At 39.8% G+C, this 16,445-nt stretch overlaps 1 protein-coding gene across 1 annotated transcript in view; it reads left to right on the forward strand.

Moving 5' to 3' along the window:
* Window positions 1–16,445, forward strand: part of UBE2Q2 (ubiquitin conjugating enzyme E2 Q2) — a 46,779-nt gene that overhangs the window by 24,996 nt on the left and 5,338 nt on the right. Inside the window, exons 5-9 of the mRNA XM_059481969.1 lie at window positions 1,379–1,519; window positions 7,754–7,838; window positions 13,118–13,178; window positions 15,235–15,325; window positions 15,652–15,710. Coding sequence (XP_059337952.1) covers window positions 1,379–1,519; window positions 7,754–7,838; window positions 13,118–13,178; window positions 15,235–15,325; window positions 15,652–15,710 — 437 coding nt within the window. The remainder of the gene's footprint in view (window positions 1–1,378; window positions 1,520–7,753; window positions 7,839–13,117; window positions 13,179–15,234; window positions 15,326–15,651; window positions 15,711–16,445) is intronic.

Raw genomic sequence — 16,445 nt, forward strand, 5'->3', positions numbered from 1 at the left:
TTAAGATTTAGTAAGAATGAACAACTCTCTCTGAATAAATGATCTTGCTTTAGAAAATATCAATGCTACCAAGTTCTTAAATTAATTTGTAGCAGCCTTTCTTTTGCCATATTTAGCCTGATCCAGACTACATCTGCTGGAGCTGGTGTTTCTGTAAAGGTGCTGTGTCCCATGTCCTGCTGGCACAAGGCTCTGATTGCTTGCAGACTGCTAGAGTAGCCTTTTGCATTCTGTTTGGGTTACTTTCTAAAAAAGAGAAGTGATCTGCCATCATTTATCAGCTGTCAGGGGTCATTGTGTGTGGCAGTGATATCTGTAACCTGTAATCTAGTCCCAGTTCTACATGGAGAAGCAGTTTTCAATTCCTCAGCTCTGTCATTGGAGAAACATGAGCATTTTGAAGAATACTCGGTCTGAAGTCTGTTACAGCTGAAGGAAACAGTGTTGTCAGATGCACCAGGTGTATTTCTTGTTACATAGGACATCCTTGAGTGTGGGTTTTCCTGCCATGCAAACTGATGGTGCATGGAGAGCAGCCCCAGGTGTGCCAGAGCTCTGCACATTGGAGTGTATCTGGTGGTTGTGTAACCAAAATCTGCTGGTGTGGCTGCTACAGTGCTTCCTTTTTCGTGTCAAGGTGTTTACATGCTTCCCCTCCTCTCCACAGCCAGCATTTGAATCACCTTCAGACAGTTGTCTGAAGCTCAGGATGCTTCTCTGCCACAAAGATAAGCCCATCTCAGGATACAGAGTGGAGGGGTTTTAGTGCCTTGGTCTGGAACATAGAACTGAAGTGTTGGCTTGGGTGATCAGAATGCTTGACCACAGAATTTTGTCTTATGTCCCAATTCCAAACTTACTGCATCTAATCTCTAGCTGAAATGTTAGCCTTGAATAAAATACACATAGTTTTCTAATATTTAACTTTCTTGAAGGGTTGCTGTAGCCCTGCCAGATAGGTTAATCACAGCTTGTGAAGAGTGCAGTATAGCTAGGATTCTAATTGCAGAAGGGCCTTTTAGAAACATCTTGGAGCTACCCTATCTTGGGGTAATTTTGGATTCTCTAGTCCAGTTTGCTGCCTACTTCAGTGAGCTTATTCTCTACAATCTTTATCTTCTTGCACAGGTAATACTTGTTTCTGTGACCAGAAACATGTTGTGAATTTGGGTTTCATTTGTATTATGAAGGTTCCCTATACTTCCAGTGGTTATGTTGGCTGAGGGTGAAGTTGGAACAAAATAGAAATGGGATCCAACAATCACAAATGCATAGTGCTGTGCAGTATGTGAGTGTATCCCACATGCCTTTGGAGAGGGTTTCATTGAATGAAGAGCACAGGACAGTTATTTACAACTAACTTCTCTCTCTCTCGTAGGACATTGAAGATCTGGATCACTATGATATGAAGGAGGAGGAACCAGTTGATGGGAAGAAATCTGAGGATGAAGGCATTGAAAAAGAGAACCTTGCAATCTTAGAAAAAATCAGAAAAAATCAAAGGCAAGATCACTTAAATGTGAGTTAATGATTCCATGCTATGTCTTTGCAATACTTCTGACTTGAAAATGGAGATGATTTTCTGCAAAGAAAGCCCGCTCCTATACACCTAGACATAAATTAGCCTGTAGCTGACTTTTTACCTGCTCATCTCCAGAGGTATCCAGGGGTTATCCCTTTATTTCTTGCTTGGTGCCTTTGTTACAAGCATTAGTTTTCCTTGCAGAATCAGCAGAATGCCTTCAGGCTTTGAGCTTGACTTTTGTTGCTGAACCCTTATTTAAGTAAAAAAACTAAAGCCATAATTAAAAGTGTGTTAAAAGTCATGGGTGACTTAAAATACTCAGCAAACCTGTGCTTTAAATCCATTTTATGCATGAGTTTATTTTTCAGTGGTAGCTGTGCCACCTGGAAGTTACTGAAGGGTGGTGGATTGTTGTGCAGCTTTTTTATTGCCATGCATAAAGTAAAGGGCCTTCAGCAGCTCTGCAGCTTTGTTGTCAGTTTTCTGTGTGATCTTACCAGCAGGCAGTTGTAGAAAAAGTCCTTGTTCTCCAGAGGCTTAGAAACATTCTGTCCCAAGTGCCAGGCTCCAGAGAGGCTTCTGCTTCTCAGAGGTGCATGTAGGAGGGTGTGATGATGTCATACAGCCTTAATTCTATTTACCCTGACTCCTAAAGAAATCAAAGTGTTTCTTTCATAGAGGCTTAAAATGTATAAACCATGAAATTTAATATTTCTGTTTATGATCTGCTTCATCCACAAGATTTTAGTTTTAACACCTAAACCTGATTGGCATTTCAGGGTTTGAAAGCAGGTAAACATAAGGTCCCCAACTGCTTTGGCTGTATAGTCAAGTCCTGTTCTGAGACTTGAGTAACCATAAGCACAACAGTCACTTACTGGTTTTGTTTAAACTTGAATGTTCACAGTTTGAGACGATGCCTAGTGAGGTTTTGTGTGTTTCTGTATGTATAACTCAAACTCCTAATAGTAAGGAGTCTTTAATTGTAAAAGAAAATATAACCTCTTGCAGCCTGAAAGGCATGGCCTGCTTTACAATCATGTAAAATGTGGTAGAAGAGAAAAAAAGGTTTTTGTGGTGTCAGCATTCTTCCTTGGTGCAGAAAGCCTCTTAAAACTGCAGATTTTCTTTTGCTATCTATTCTTTTCCTATTTGGCCAATACTGCCTTTCCTTTTGCTTTTTCCCTCCACATTTAGTGGAGTTGAAATGAACACTGCTGGTTTTCTGTTTGACAACAGCAGATTCAACTTACATAATAGCTGTTTCTCATGCCAGGACACTCTCGTTGATGCTGGTGCATAAACAAGGTCAGCTGAGTGCAGGGAACAGGGTATTCAGCTGCTGCTGAGGAACTGTGGTATTTTTGTGGGTCACCAGAAATAGCTGTGCTGCTGAAATAATTTCTCCAAGGACTTGTGGAAGTTTACTCCTAGGTGCTGGAGAACCAAAAGCTGTAGCTGTGCTACTGACCTAGGAAAGAGCTATCCCAGGAGCACTTTATTGGTCCTCCATGCTGCCAAACCAGGGGGCTTCTGATAGAATGTGTTAACCATGCTCTAAGAGCAGTTACTTGCTGAGTGTCCTAACACAAAGGAAAATCTAAATCTGTACAGCCCTCACGACTATGTTTCTTAGAGGACTCTGAGTTTCACAAACCTGAATGCGGTGGCTAAATTGGTCTGGTTTTTTAACCCTTTTGAGATACTTTGTTTCCTCAGCAGAGGCCAGTAAAACAAACCCATGCCATTTACATGCTGCTCGTTAGAAATGGGAATGTGCAGCATAAAACAGGGCTTTGACTGGTGCCCAGTGCAGCCAGAAGACTTTTCATTTCCTTTCCATGTTCTTTGGCCCAGGTCCATGGGCTGTCCTCTCTCCCCTTGGCTGCAGTGCTCAAGGCTCCTTCATGGGAAAGCATGCACTGCCACTGTCATTTATTCCTGATAGGTTAAAGACATTTTTCTGCTTCTCAAGATGCTGTCATAGGAGTTTTTAGGGTTTATGTGTGTTGTACAAGTTAAGAATGTGTATTTACTATTTTTGTAAATGAGTTCTGTCTTTGGCAGTATCCTTAATCCCTTTCTTCTTGCTGGCATCAGAAAATAAATTTGGCTTTTGGTACAGTATGTAACTTGGAGCAAGAATTAATCATCCTCTTAACATTGTAATAACTTTAAAGAACCACTTGCTTACCTGTATTTAAAATAGGTCTTTGAACTGGAATCATTAACTTCAAATATTTAACAACTTGCTGCTGCTTGCTTTTCAGAGGTCTCTCCCCACATAGTCATTTCAGAGACTAATGCCTTTCTTATTTAGATAATGCTATTAGCTTTTCCTGTTTCATGCTGAGGAGTTTAAGCACTTCCCTTCAAAAGTCTCCAATGTCTGTACTTTCATCTTCAGATTTTATGAAATCTAAGGTGTCATTTCTATTTTTAGTCTAATCCTTGAAGGAAGTATGAAACTACTTGAACTTCTAGGAGTGATTGTGCTTCTGCTCAAAAATGGAGAATGTTCAGTAACAAATGGAACTTATGTTCTTTAGCTCTTTTTGAGTTACTTTAGATTTCAGTTTATTATCTTGGTGGAGTTTACATGTTTTGTTTCAGCAAGTGATTTTTGGTCTTGTGGCTAAATCTCCTGAAATTTATTGAGTGAAGAGGTTTCCTGTTGCATTCTGATGTGTTCACAGTATTTTTCTGATCAGGCAGAAAACAATCAGATCTTTGGATAAAAAACTGCAGTGAGCTGCACCTCCTATCCCCTATAACTTGGGGGGAGAGCAGGCAGTGGGTGCATTTTGAGGGTTGGAAGGGGAAAAGAAACCCCTGATGTCTCTGTGCCTTAGTACAGCAGGGCAGTGGCAAGTGCTGGTCCCACTGCCCCACGAGGTTCCTGTTTCCAACAGTGGCTCATCCTTGAGGGGAGAGTTTGAGAGCAGGACAGGCTTGTAGTGGTGCATCTTGTGAATATTTTTCATGTCCAGCAGTTTTGGCTGTGAGAATTCCTGCATCAGGTATTTCTGTTATGTGCAGCTCTCAGCAGCTGGCATGTTGTCACATAGATGTTTGCCTCTTGCAGCAGGGATTTCTCCAGCTTACCTGCTCATTGCTCTGGAGAGCCACAGTGTAGTACAGGACAGGATGATTAAGTGAGACTTTTTGTGCCTCTTTGATTACTTATTAGAAAAAAATAGTCACTTGGGTCTGGTCCTGCAGCTCATTTAACTACTTCAGATAAAATGGCTTTGCCTTCCTGCTCTTGGCATCAGCCCCATGTGACAGATACCCATCAGATCCCATGATTGACCACTTATGTCTGAGGCAGTTGCAACTATAAATCTTACTGTCACAATTTGAGAAATGGGAACTTTATCTCCCTTGGAGTGTCAAGTCCCACTTTTCCAGAAGGATACTGTTATTTATATCTGGGTTCAGTCTTTGAAATTATAACTTACATGTACTGAGTTATGGAAAAAGTTTTTAATTTTAGTATCACTGTAGTCAAAACTGACCTCGGTGCTCTGTATGGTGCAGTGGTGGGATGCAAGTTGTGCTCTCTTCTAATCTGCACTTTACAGTGGCTCCAAATCCCACAAGTGACACAGAATGAGGACAGCTTCAGAGCACTGGTGTTTGCCATTAGGCTTACCATCAGGTTTAGCTGTTACCTTCCTCTTCAAGTTCCTCCAAGGGTAGTTCAGAGCACATAAAATAAGCCCCTGTGCTAAACTCCTTAAGTTAAGCTTGCTATCCTCTTTCTCCTGATTGTAGATGACTGGTTTACAGTCCATCGATTCTTTAGAGCAGCAAGTGTAACTATGTTTAGTGCTGCTATATAAGGAGTGAGCAGCCCAGCCAGAAACCCCTGGGGGGAAAAGGGTGAAGACAAAGACAAAGTGTGTTGGGGCTTGCTTACACACACTACAGCTAACTCCTTTAATACCACCTCATTTATCAGCTGTTATAATGGAAGTCAGGGGGATGTGGGTGTGTTAAGCTTTGGTTTTTAAATGTCTCCAGTACAGAAGATACTTAAATTTTCATTTGCCCAGATGAACTTCCAACATTATAGAAATTCAGTAGTTTAATTGGATGGAAATAGAGATGCCATGAGAGAGGTAGTTTTCCACAGGATGTCTTTGACCATCTAATTTGTTCTTAAATTGCCTATATTTATAGGTTGACAATCCGTGGAAAGTGTATGAAAATTCCTTCTTTTAGTAAGAAGTGCAGTGGAAGGGGCAAGGATCTGCACAGCTCTGCTCAGAAGAAAGCCAAAGTCTTGACACTTGTCTATGAAATGTCTTTCCTCCAGACTCCACTTATTGATGAGTCCTAATCTTAATGCTCACAGAGCACAGCAACTATGCAAAGAATGGTGATTAACACTGCTGTGTTAATTGGTGAAGTGTAATGCTTCCTTTTTCAGCTAATCTGTAAATAGTTGGCATAAATAGTAGTAATATGCAGATATTGCATATAAACAACCTTTTTCCATAAAATTTCATGTATTCGGTGTTTGAGAAATCCCTTCTTTGTCTGATACTGCTCTATAGAGAGGAGCACAGTAAGTAGAGAAATTACTTGTCTGAAGCCTTGTTTGAATGTAGCTTTTGTTTAATCAAATGAAAGGAGTTGCCTGTTATTTGCATGTTTAATTACAAGGTTCATCCTTCATACCGGTCTGTTAAGAAAAACTAGTGGAATTTCAGAAATCTGCATAATTAAATCCAAAGGTGTATGAAAATGAATTGCCTTGAAAGAAAAGTCTAAGTGTATTATTTGATACTATTAGACAGAGAAGACAGAGGACTATGTGAAGGCTTTACCATCTACTAACTGTTACTGATACTTAATTTTTATTAAGAAGTAATTAGTTCCTACAATTAAGACCTTGTAGAATATAAAACATCACTGTGGACTTCAGGCAAACAGGGAGGATGTTTTGGGTATTAGGTAATGGTCACAGCTGCTTCGTATTCTTCCAGAAATAGTTTTGACACTTGTGTCCAAAAAGGATATGTTTATAGGTGTTCATGGTGTCTGGAAGGAAACTGAAAAAATAAGAATCTCTGAATTTTTAGATGGAGTTAAAAAGCAGCCTCATCAACTTACTTGTTTAGTACTTGATAGAGACTGGCTGAATTATCCTAGGTGGGTCTTTTTTATTTGGTAGTGGGGCAGTTTTATTGTTTGTCATGCTTTCTTCCCCCAGCCGTGCTTATGAGCTCCATATGTTAGCCTGTGTTTCAGTGGCAGTGACTGAAGTGCAGGAGCAGAAGGGAACTGCCAAGGTCCAATGGAACAATCTGCCTTTGGGAACAGACTGATGGTGGAAGCCCAAGTGTCACAGGGTCAGGGTTGGGGTGGTAACTACCTTAGCTCTTTTGGAGTCCTTGTTCCTATTCTGTATTTTAAATCTTATAATGCTAACTTTTATCTCTCTGTTTTTCAAAACTCTTGAACCTAAAGGGGTATTTTGGGTGGGATAAGCAGAGTAATCACATATAGGAAAATTGGTTTGAGTTTTTCTCTCACTTTGAGGTGCTGAGAAGTACAGAACTGAGCTCTAAAAGAACAGAAGAGATTTTGCCATAGTTGCAAAAATCACAAGAACTATGACAAGTCACAAGAAATATTTTGTATTTTAAGGTTTACATACCTTTGTCTTCCTCTGTGTAGATGTTGATTTTTTTTTTCCACTCAATTGCAATAAATATTGCTTTTGTCGTCTTTTTCCTCAGGAAGCTGCTGTTCTAGAGTGGATGCTTGCCAACCCCTGTACCTTTTTCAATGACCAAATAAAAATATACCTCTGAGAAAGCAATAATAGCTTATGTGTAAAAGCTCACTCTTAGGATTAGGTTTACTTTTCTTCTCAGTGTGTAAAAGCAGGATGTAAAATTAAATATTTCACTCTGAGATGTGCATCCATCTTGGAAATTAAAATGCCAGAGATTTAGGTCCTTTACAGAAAAACACCTGTTGTACCTTGATTTAACAGTTTGTATCACCTATAGCATTTAGCAGTATATATTAATGTTCTTTAGAGGGAGGGCCTTGTTTCTTTGGGATAGACTTCACTCACTAGAATATTTAACTTTTCAGAAACCCAGTTCTCATACAGAAATTAATATATTGTTAATACCTTCTAGTTAGTAATGTAAAGTTGTTTGTAAATACTACTTTTCACTTATTTGGAGTCTTTTTTGTTTGTTTCAGGGTGCAGTCTCTGGGTCAGTTCAGGCTTCAGATCGACTTATGAAAGAACTCAGGGATATATATAGATCACAGAGTTATAAAACAGGTAAATGCCTCAGATTTCCCTTTTTGAAATATACTTTAAATGAATTCTCCTGGGAAATACTTGCTGCTAACTTCTCTGTGTTTTGTTGTCCTGTGTTTGTATATAAGTGCATGTTTGTGTCTGCACATATGTAAAAATACATAGATACATCATGTATACTCTTATTACCTAAAGTAGTTTATTTGTGGAGAAAAGTCAGAACATCTATTCCTTGCAATAATGATGTGAATTACAGTGGAAAACAAGCTTGTGTTTTAAATTAGTTGGAGTAATGAGCAGTGATTATCTTGAGGTAGTGGATGGCTGTATCATTTATTCCTTATAGGAGCTATATCTAAAGTAGCTCAGCAAAGGATTCAGCAAATTGAATTGCCTGAGTGTTAGTGTATGAGAAATAGAAATTACATGGATTTTGGGCAAGTTGTATTCCTCTAGGTCTGCCAAATAGACAACTCCATCACTGCAGCCAGGTGTCAGACCCTGGTGCAGGCCAGGGTGAGAGCAGGAGGAATGCCTAATTAGGGAGTCAGTATAAACTTAAATACATTTTCACTTTTCTGGACTTGTGTCCATATTTATTTCTAGTGGACTTAAACCTCACTTGACGATGCCATTTTGATCATGTATAAAAGAACAGAGGTGAGGAGACAATAGGTTCCTGTTTTGATTTGTCATATTTAACTTTTGGGTCAATTGTTTCATGTGTGGAAGTGCTGGAGACAGTGGTAAAATGTCTGGGGTATAAATTTGATGAGGTGACCTAGTGTTGGTCTAATGCAGCCTCCTTCTTTTAGCTTTGTTGCAATTGTGAGCTTGCCAGTGTGCCCCCGTGACCACTATCTGGGAAGGAATGGGTTAGTGTGTCTAGGGAAGAGCTGCAAGCAGATCTGTGTGAAGTCATGGGGGATGCTTTACTGCCCATTTTGACCTTCAGGATTTGTTTTGGTGATCAGAGCTAAGGCTGGCTGTTACAGTGCTGTGGGCTGCTCAGGCATGTGTGGTACCACTGGGGTCAGCCAGGGGCCCCTGGCTGGCTGTGGTTTGAGGGGAGGGTTTAGGCTCTCTAATAATGCCACTTCATGGCTTCAGATAAACAAGTCTCAATGAGTTGCAAAAGGCTGATCTTGATGTAGAAAGCGTACTCTGAATTATGAGGAAGAGCAAGTCTTGCTAAACATGACAGAAAGATGAGGTTCTAAAGGGTGAGAGCAGTACCTTAGAGCTTATGACTTTGGAAATATGTAAAAACACTGCAGCTGGATGCCTCATGTAGATCTCTAAAATATGGTGATGAAGTAGTGTCAAGTGGAGGTTGACACTACAAAGATGGTAGCAATTCTGCTTTGAAACACAGTCCTACTGACACATTTATTACATTGTGCCAGTAAATTGATGCTGTTTGTTATAAAACTTGCCTGGATTCATTCCTTATGGTTTCATTTATTCTTCAACCTTGAGTAAATTTATGTTCTTGCTTCTTTGCCTTTGCATAAAACTCCTGCTTTCATAGGCTTGTTCTGCCTTTTGTTAGGTAACTGTCACCACATGCACAGGCTGTGGCAGTAATTGGCTGTTTTAATGTCATTTTTGTTAGAGTACTTGCCCCATGGTCCATTTTACCCTAAATTTAATTTCTTCCTACTAATGCACAAAGGGAACCATTGTGAAACTCCCAGGTTCTTGTAACTGTTGCAAGGTAATTTAATGCTGTTTTCATTTCTTTGTAAGACAAGCCAGAAAGGCTAAGGCTGATTTTTAGTTAGGTAAGGATCACTTTATTTAGTTTTCATGAGGTTACATGTTTTTAGGACTGACTGTAGAACACTGGGAGTTCTGAAGTGAATAATACTTGTAGCAATAGTATTTTAATTTTTTTTCTTCTCTTGGACTGTTTTATAAAAAAATACTATTCAAAGACAGTGGCTTCAACTCTAGCTGTGCATTCAAGGTAGTATCTATTTTAGAAATTAATTTCCTATATGAAATGAAGCAGTGCTGCTGGAGTTCAAGCAGAAGATTACAAACTTGCTCTCAACAGCAAAGTTGCTTATCTACCTGGGAAATCTAGGGGAAGAATTGCCCTTAAAGAAACAAAAAATAATTTTCTTATGAGCTGACAGAAGCAAAAAATACTCCAGAAAATTATGATACTCTGTTGTGAATTAGTTTCATTAGCCTGTTCAGATAATGGGAGCCACAAGTCCTGTAAAACAAGATTATCTTATTTCCACATATCAGATTGGAGATTCACAAATGACTTAATGTAATTTAAGGAATTGAGAAAGGAGGGCAAGAAACAAAGAATTTGGGGACATTAAATGAAATCTTTTCTGTTCATATCTTTAGCATCTGTTTTATTCAGATATAGTTAATATGGACTTCAATTCCCTGGTTTTATCTAAAGACTGCGGGATTTACTTTTTGAGATAGCAATGTTGCCCTAAGTAAGATGTTGCCTTTGTTTTGAAAAGAATTGTTTTTCTTTCTACATTTCAATTTCTTACTTTTTTTGCTTGCTTCACGGTTCTGTGGGTTTCTTTTTATTTCATCACCTTTGAGTAATAAAAACCCCACCCCACCTTGTATTTAAGCAAGAGGAACCTACCTTGATTCCTTTCCTAAATTAAGGACTTCTCCTTAATTTAAAACTGTTGTTAGTAAGTTAAATTATTTTGACAGGAAAAAAAAGCACATAGATTACTTCCAAATAGCATCCCCTTGATTATTCAGAAAACCCCAAACACCCTCTCTCAGCTTTGGATGGTGTGAAGTGGCTTCTGTATCAAGATCTGGAGCCCCCTCGCTGCTGCTCCTGAGGACACAGGTGCTGTTTGGCTCAGAACTCGCTGCCTGAGGCTGCTGGAGTGTCTTGCGCTGGTGTTCTGTCTCTGAGAACCCTCCTGCAGCCTCTGCCTCAGATGCAGTACAACCCTTGGGGTACAGCTCTTCCTGCTGGGGAAGCTGGCAGAGTCTGGGCCTTGGAGCTGGACTGGGACAGGAGCTGTGGCTAAGAACAGGAGGCTCAGGGTGGTGAGAGGAGTGCAGGAGTAGGGCTGAAGGCTTAGTGAGTGAACGAAGGGATGGAAGGTTGGCAGGGTCTCCAGCTGGTCAGAGTAACCCGAGAAAAGTTGGAAAGTCTCTTTTCCCAGCCTGGTGCTTGAAGATGGAGTCAGAGCTCTTCATTTCTTGGTCTCAAGGTTGTTTATTGTTTCTTATCTATAAAATTCTTTCTCCTGCCCTGCTGAGGTCAGCTCAGCAAGACAGGCAGAGGCAGTCTGCCTGCCCCTGGGGTGCTGTTATCTTTTTATACTTAAAAACTACATATACACTACTTACAATTACTTTCCAGTACCTGTCACCTATGTTAGACAGTGAGCTTCTACTCTAAACCAATCCAAAAGTGCCAATATCACAGCAGAAGATGGAGGTCAAGAAGAAGAAGGAGAAAGGCTGGACACACCCAGTTCCCTCCATCTTGCCTCCTGAACCCCCATTCTAGAAACCCCAAATCTACTTTTCCACCCTGTGATAAATTCACTATTATTCTGCCTAAAATGTTATGGCTTGCTGATCTTCATATAAGGTTGGTAACTTGCTCCATGGGTCATAATGAAACCCACAGGTATTTTGGGCTCTGTGCCAGGGCTTCTGAGCCCCCTGGCAGGGGTCCTGGACAGCCAGAGGGATGTTCTGGATTCCCACAGAAAGTCTCTTGTGATCTCACATTGTTTAGCACGGTGTCAGGAGCCTTACTGTAACTTACTGCCTTCTCTGTAAAAAGTATTGTTTGCTCCCACTTGGATGCAGGTGGCAGAAAATATTCTGGATACAACAGTGGAATAGATTTGTCATTAATGGGAGTTGACAATGAGCAGAGTTCTGAATGTCAACTCTTTTGTTATTACATCAGAGCAGTACAAATTGAAATTCTTACAGTTTGTGACTTACACTAAGGTCAGTTCAGAAAATAGTATCCTTGGATCTGGGGAATTGGAAAAAGGCCTTAATAGCTCCTTCGGTTGCTCCTCAAACAGAGATGCCATGTCCCTGAAGTAGCTACTGATTAAAAGGGACGTGGATAGCACAGTGAGTATGTGTTCAGGCCTACATTGTCATTCTAGACATAGAAAAATTAGAAGTTGTGCTCTTGGCTGCAATACCCACTTGTTAGTGGCTCCCAGAAAGGAGAACCAAGCATGGGTGCTTTAACCTGAGTTCCAAGTTTTGAAATGCTTTAGAAATTATGGTGTCTGGACAGCTTGAAATGTCACATGTACTCCAAGTACTAATGCTTATAAGCTTCAACTGTAAGAGTATTTTTATGCTATAATAATAAAACTCAGAAATTAATGTCCCCCATTCCTTGGGAAGAATGTGGTGACTGCAATCTGGTGGCTGTATTGCCTTCAGAAATTCTAGGCAAGCTCCTGATTTGTATATGGCTTCCAAATAATTAGGTCAGCAACAAGGATGCTGTTAAATGTTAGGCCAGCTAACAAGTTTAATAATGGTGGGTTAGCCTATATGCATGAATATTCTGTGAAAGAGGAGGTTTCATTTCTGTACATGACTGATACCATGCTCTAAATCTTGCTGGGTGGTTAAAGATTTATTGCTTTTTCCAGAGCTGCTTGTGAATTTATGCAGAGAGGAAGCTTTGAATATACAAGAAAATGGCAGATAATTTCCATCCTTCCCTGGGAAATGAATTGCACAACTGTTGTTTAACATGCTTAAAACAAACAGGCCACTGAAAGTCACCAGCTGGCTCCCACAGACCATTCCATTCTTTAGGTGCATCTTTCTGGCTTCCTCAGTCAGCTGTTGGGAATGTGCTTCATCCACTGCTGTATCTCCTTTTGTTGGGTTTCTACTGCATACGCTGTCCTGGTCTGTCAGTACTGATGAGAACCTGGGAAACACAGTGCAGCACACTCACACTGCTGTGAAGTGTCTTAAAAACACGTTGGTGGTGTACTGGGTGTAAAATACAGTGAGTAATAAGCAAGCTGGAGTTGTTGTTGTTGTAGAAGGTTTGAAGGTGAAATGGTTAAGTATCAGAAAAAAATTATTAATGTGGAATTTTTTAATAGAAGTGAAAACATTTTTCCTTGTAGCTCCTCAGAAGTGCATCTGCTGCTGGAGGAAGGATGTGCCTCAGTGTCCTGCCCATTGCTTACACCTGCTGACAGTATTCAAATTAAAAGCAAAGAATGGTTTTGCTAAGTTTTCTATCTACACTTTTAGTGCATAATTAATTCCATCTAATATCTCTACAGGGATATATTCAGTGGAACTGGTAAATGACAGCTTGTATGAATGGCATGTTAAGCTTCTCAAGTAAGTTAATAAAGTTTTTACATGTTCTGTACAATCTTGTTTTATTATAGAGAGATTCTTTTTGAAAAATGAGTATCTCTAGCCATAGTATATAAATCTCCATTACATTATGTGCCATAGCATATAATCACCATTACTGTAGTACTACAGTAAGGATAATTGTAGCCACTAAATAGTGGCTGTAATTCTGATACATAGAAATGTGTAGAGATGGACCAGTAGTGATTGAGCTGGCAGAAAGTCAGAGCTGCTTTTCCCTGCCAATGCTGTGTGTATTGCATTAAGTGTCATTACTGTTCAATTCTAAAACTGCTCCAAAAGATACAGCCTTAAATGATGAAAAATCTTTTCAAGAATTTTTGCATTGATTTTATTTTTATTTGTTTTGAATGACAGGAAAATCCAGCTTCTAGTTGCACTTAAGATGTAGGAAAGAACATAACTGAGTGTCATTAGTTGTTTATTTCTACAGTTAGACACACAGGACTGAAACTTTTAGCTATCACAAAAAATGTGAATTATATAATTATATGTACCTTGTCTTCTGTCATTGCCTAGTATACCAAGTGAACAGCAGTACATAACTCACCTTCTTACATCCATAGTCCTGTAACTTAAATCCTAGAGGTGTTAGAGTGGAATTATTCCTGGTAACAGGATCCCTATACAGTACCCTAAAATAAAGGAGGAGCCTACCCACTGTGCTGGGTGGTTGCAGCAGCTGGCAGTGGATGGAGGAGCTTCCCTGGGTTCAGAGATGTCCTGGGGGAAAAGGACAGAGGCTGTTTCAGCACAGGAGTTAACCTGCAATTGTTGCCTTGTCCTAGGGGTGAGACTTGTGCAACCTGGGTCACCAACTGCTGAAATAGTTTTGTTTCCTTCTTAGTGTAATCATGGGCATGTGAAGGTTTTGAGGCTGAAAATGGCAGGAATGACACATCAGAGAAATCTGTGTCATGTTATTGGAGGCCTTTCCTATTGAGTGTGTCTGTAACCAAGTGCTCAAACCAAGTGCAGTGATTTGAAACCTCTGTTCAAGTGCTGTGAACAGGTCTCATTTTCTGCCCTCAGAAAAGAGGAAATTGAGTGCATGCAGCAAATGCCTTCCAGAATGTCTAAGAAAAGAAGTGTTGTGTTTGTTTATTGCAGCAAAAAGTGTCTGGAAACAAATGCACAATGTGCAGAGTAGCTGAGGGGTAGATGTTCAGAGGAAAGAGCCCATGTGAGGAAGGAACAGTATTGTTACGTGGAACAGGTCCCTTTGAACTGGCACAGCAAAAGCCATGCCTTGAAATGAGAGGTTCCTAAGCACTGGAAGATTTTTTTCTGAAATAACTTCACACTGGTAGGATGGGGACTACCTGCCCAAGAAGTTCTGAAATGAGATCTTCAACTTTGTAGTTTCAGCTGTAGTAGGGGATTAGGTTTAAGGGCCTTTCAGTCCCTTTAACATCTACTTTTGGCTTGCTGCAGGTGTTTTTGACTGGTCTCTTCTATTTAAAAGTGGATGAGGTGTCAGATTAACCCATTGGGATTAACCCAGTGGGGTCTGCATTAATGGCCAGGCTGCTAACCACCAGCATTTTGAAACAAACAGTTGTTGAAATTCTGCTGAGCAGAAGCTGCTGGCTTTAGTACTTCTGCTGATGCAGATTACTTTTAACAGCTGATGCAGAAGTACAATTACATATTCCATAAAGGATTCACTAACTATGTGCTGAAAACAAGATTACTACAGTCTTCCTGTTTTTCTCCCCTCTTATCTGAACACAATTGAAGAGAATTAAAATTGCTCTTTTCAAATAAAGAGCTTGTTTTGTGCTATGTTTAAGCAACACTTGATAGCATTGGGAATGTTGTATGTTGCAGCAAGCTTTTATGCTGATCTTGTGGCAAAGTTTTTACTTGGTAAAACGAGCAGTAATTTCTAACATTTCACCTTAAACTGCAATTTGTAAACTACAATTACATAAAGGAAGTATTTAAGAGGAACTACTGTTTACAGGTATTGAAATTAGTAACTTGATCCATGGTCTCCCCCCTGCTGCTTTTACAGGGTTGATCCTGATAGCCCACTGCATAGTGATCTTCAGGTCTTAAAAGAAAAAGAAGGTGTAGAATACATTTTACTCAACTTCTCTTTTAAGGTAAGTGTCTGTAGGACAAAAAGCTGCAGTTAAATTTGAGGCTTACTTTAGAAAATTACTGAAATGACCCTCAGCTGTTACTTGGGTAATAATGGATCGATGGTCTTAAAAAAAGGCTGGGAAAAAAACCCCTAACTTTTAAGTTAATCTCTGAAGCTTCCCCAAAAAAAAGCTTTTTAGCCAATACTATGGAAAGTGAATTTTTACATAACTGAAAAATTGTAGTACTTCAAATCTGATTTGACAAATAAGGCCATTGAAATACTTTCTGTTTGGGAAGCAGTGTCAGAGTATTTTCCTTAACCTGTTTTTTTTATTCTTCTCAGGATAACTTCCCTTTTGATCCTCCCTTTGTGCGAGTGGTGTCTCCTGTGCTCACGGGAGGGTAGGTTTGAGCTGCCCTGCAGAAATTGTGCTTTGTGGTAAAAATGTTAAACTTGAAAAACTCTGTGCCTGCCATATGTGTAAGAACTGACCTCTGTGGGGAGTTAACATTGCTCTTCCTTCTCCTCTTTTAGGGTGCTTTGAATGGGTCTTGATCCCTGTGTTGCCTTAAGTTTGCTGTAAAGTCTTACCTGTCTCTCTCTTGCTGGTAGCAGTGCCATGAAGTTTTTGTTTAAAAATCCCTCGAATGCTAATCCAAAACCACAAAATTTCATTGAAAACACGCTCCAAATGTCATCTAAAGCATGTTTGAAGTGCTGTCTGTGGAACTTGTATATACCCATGGAGAGACAATTTCACCTTCCAAGGTTTTTAGGCATCTCCTGTTGACAGGAAATGGTACCTGCTTTTGAAAATGCAGTCTGTGATAGCTGGTGCTGATTCTTATGTGATTTGAATTGTCATGTATTCTTCTTTAATTCATTAAACGGTTAGTGCAGTTAAATAGGGTTCCTGAGGGGTGCTGCTATCTCAAAATTAAACCAGCAGACCCAAACACCAGAAAATTCATTGGATTCTAATTTGATTCTACTCAGACTTCTTTCTAGAATGAAAAAAGGATGGCTTTTCAGTGGTCATTTCCCTCTGAATGTCATATGGATCTATGAGATAGATACAAATGTCTTGATCATAGAGGAGAATACATTTTGGCAGTGGTAAATTCTCTTCCTTCAGT

The sequence above is a fragment of the Ammospiza nelsoni genome, chromosome 14 (genome assembly GCF_027579445.1).
Source record: "Ammospiza nelsoni isolate bAmmNel1 chromosome 14, bAmmNel1.pri, whole genome shotgun sequence".
Classification (NCBI taxonomy): domain Eukaryota; kingdom Metazoa; phylum Chordata; class Aves; order Passeriformes; family Passerellidae; genus Ammospiza; species Ammospiza nelsoni.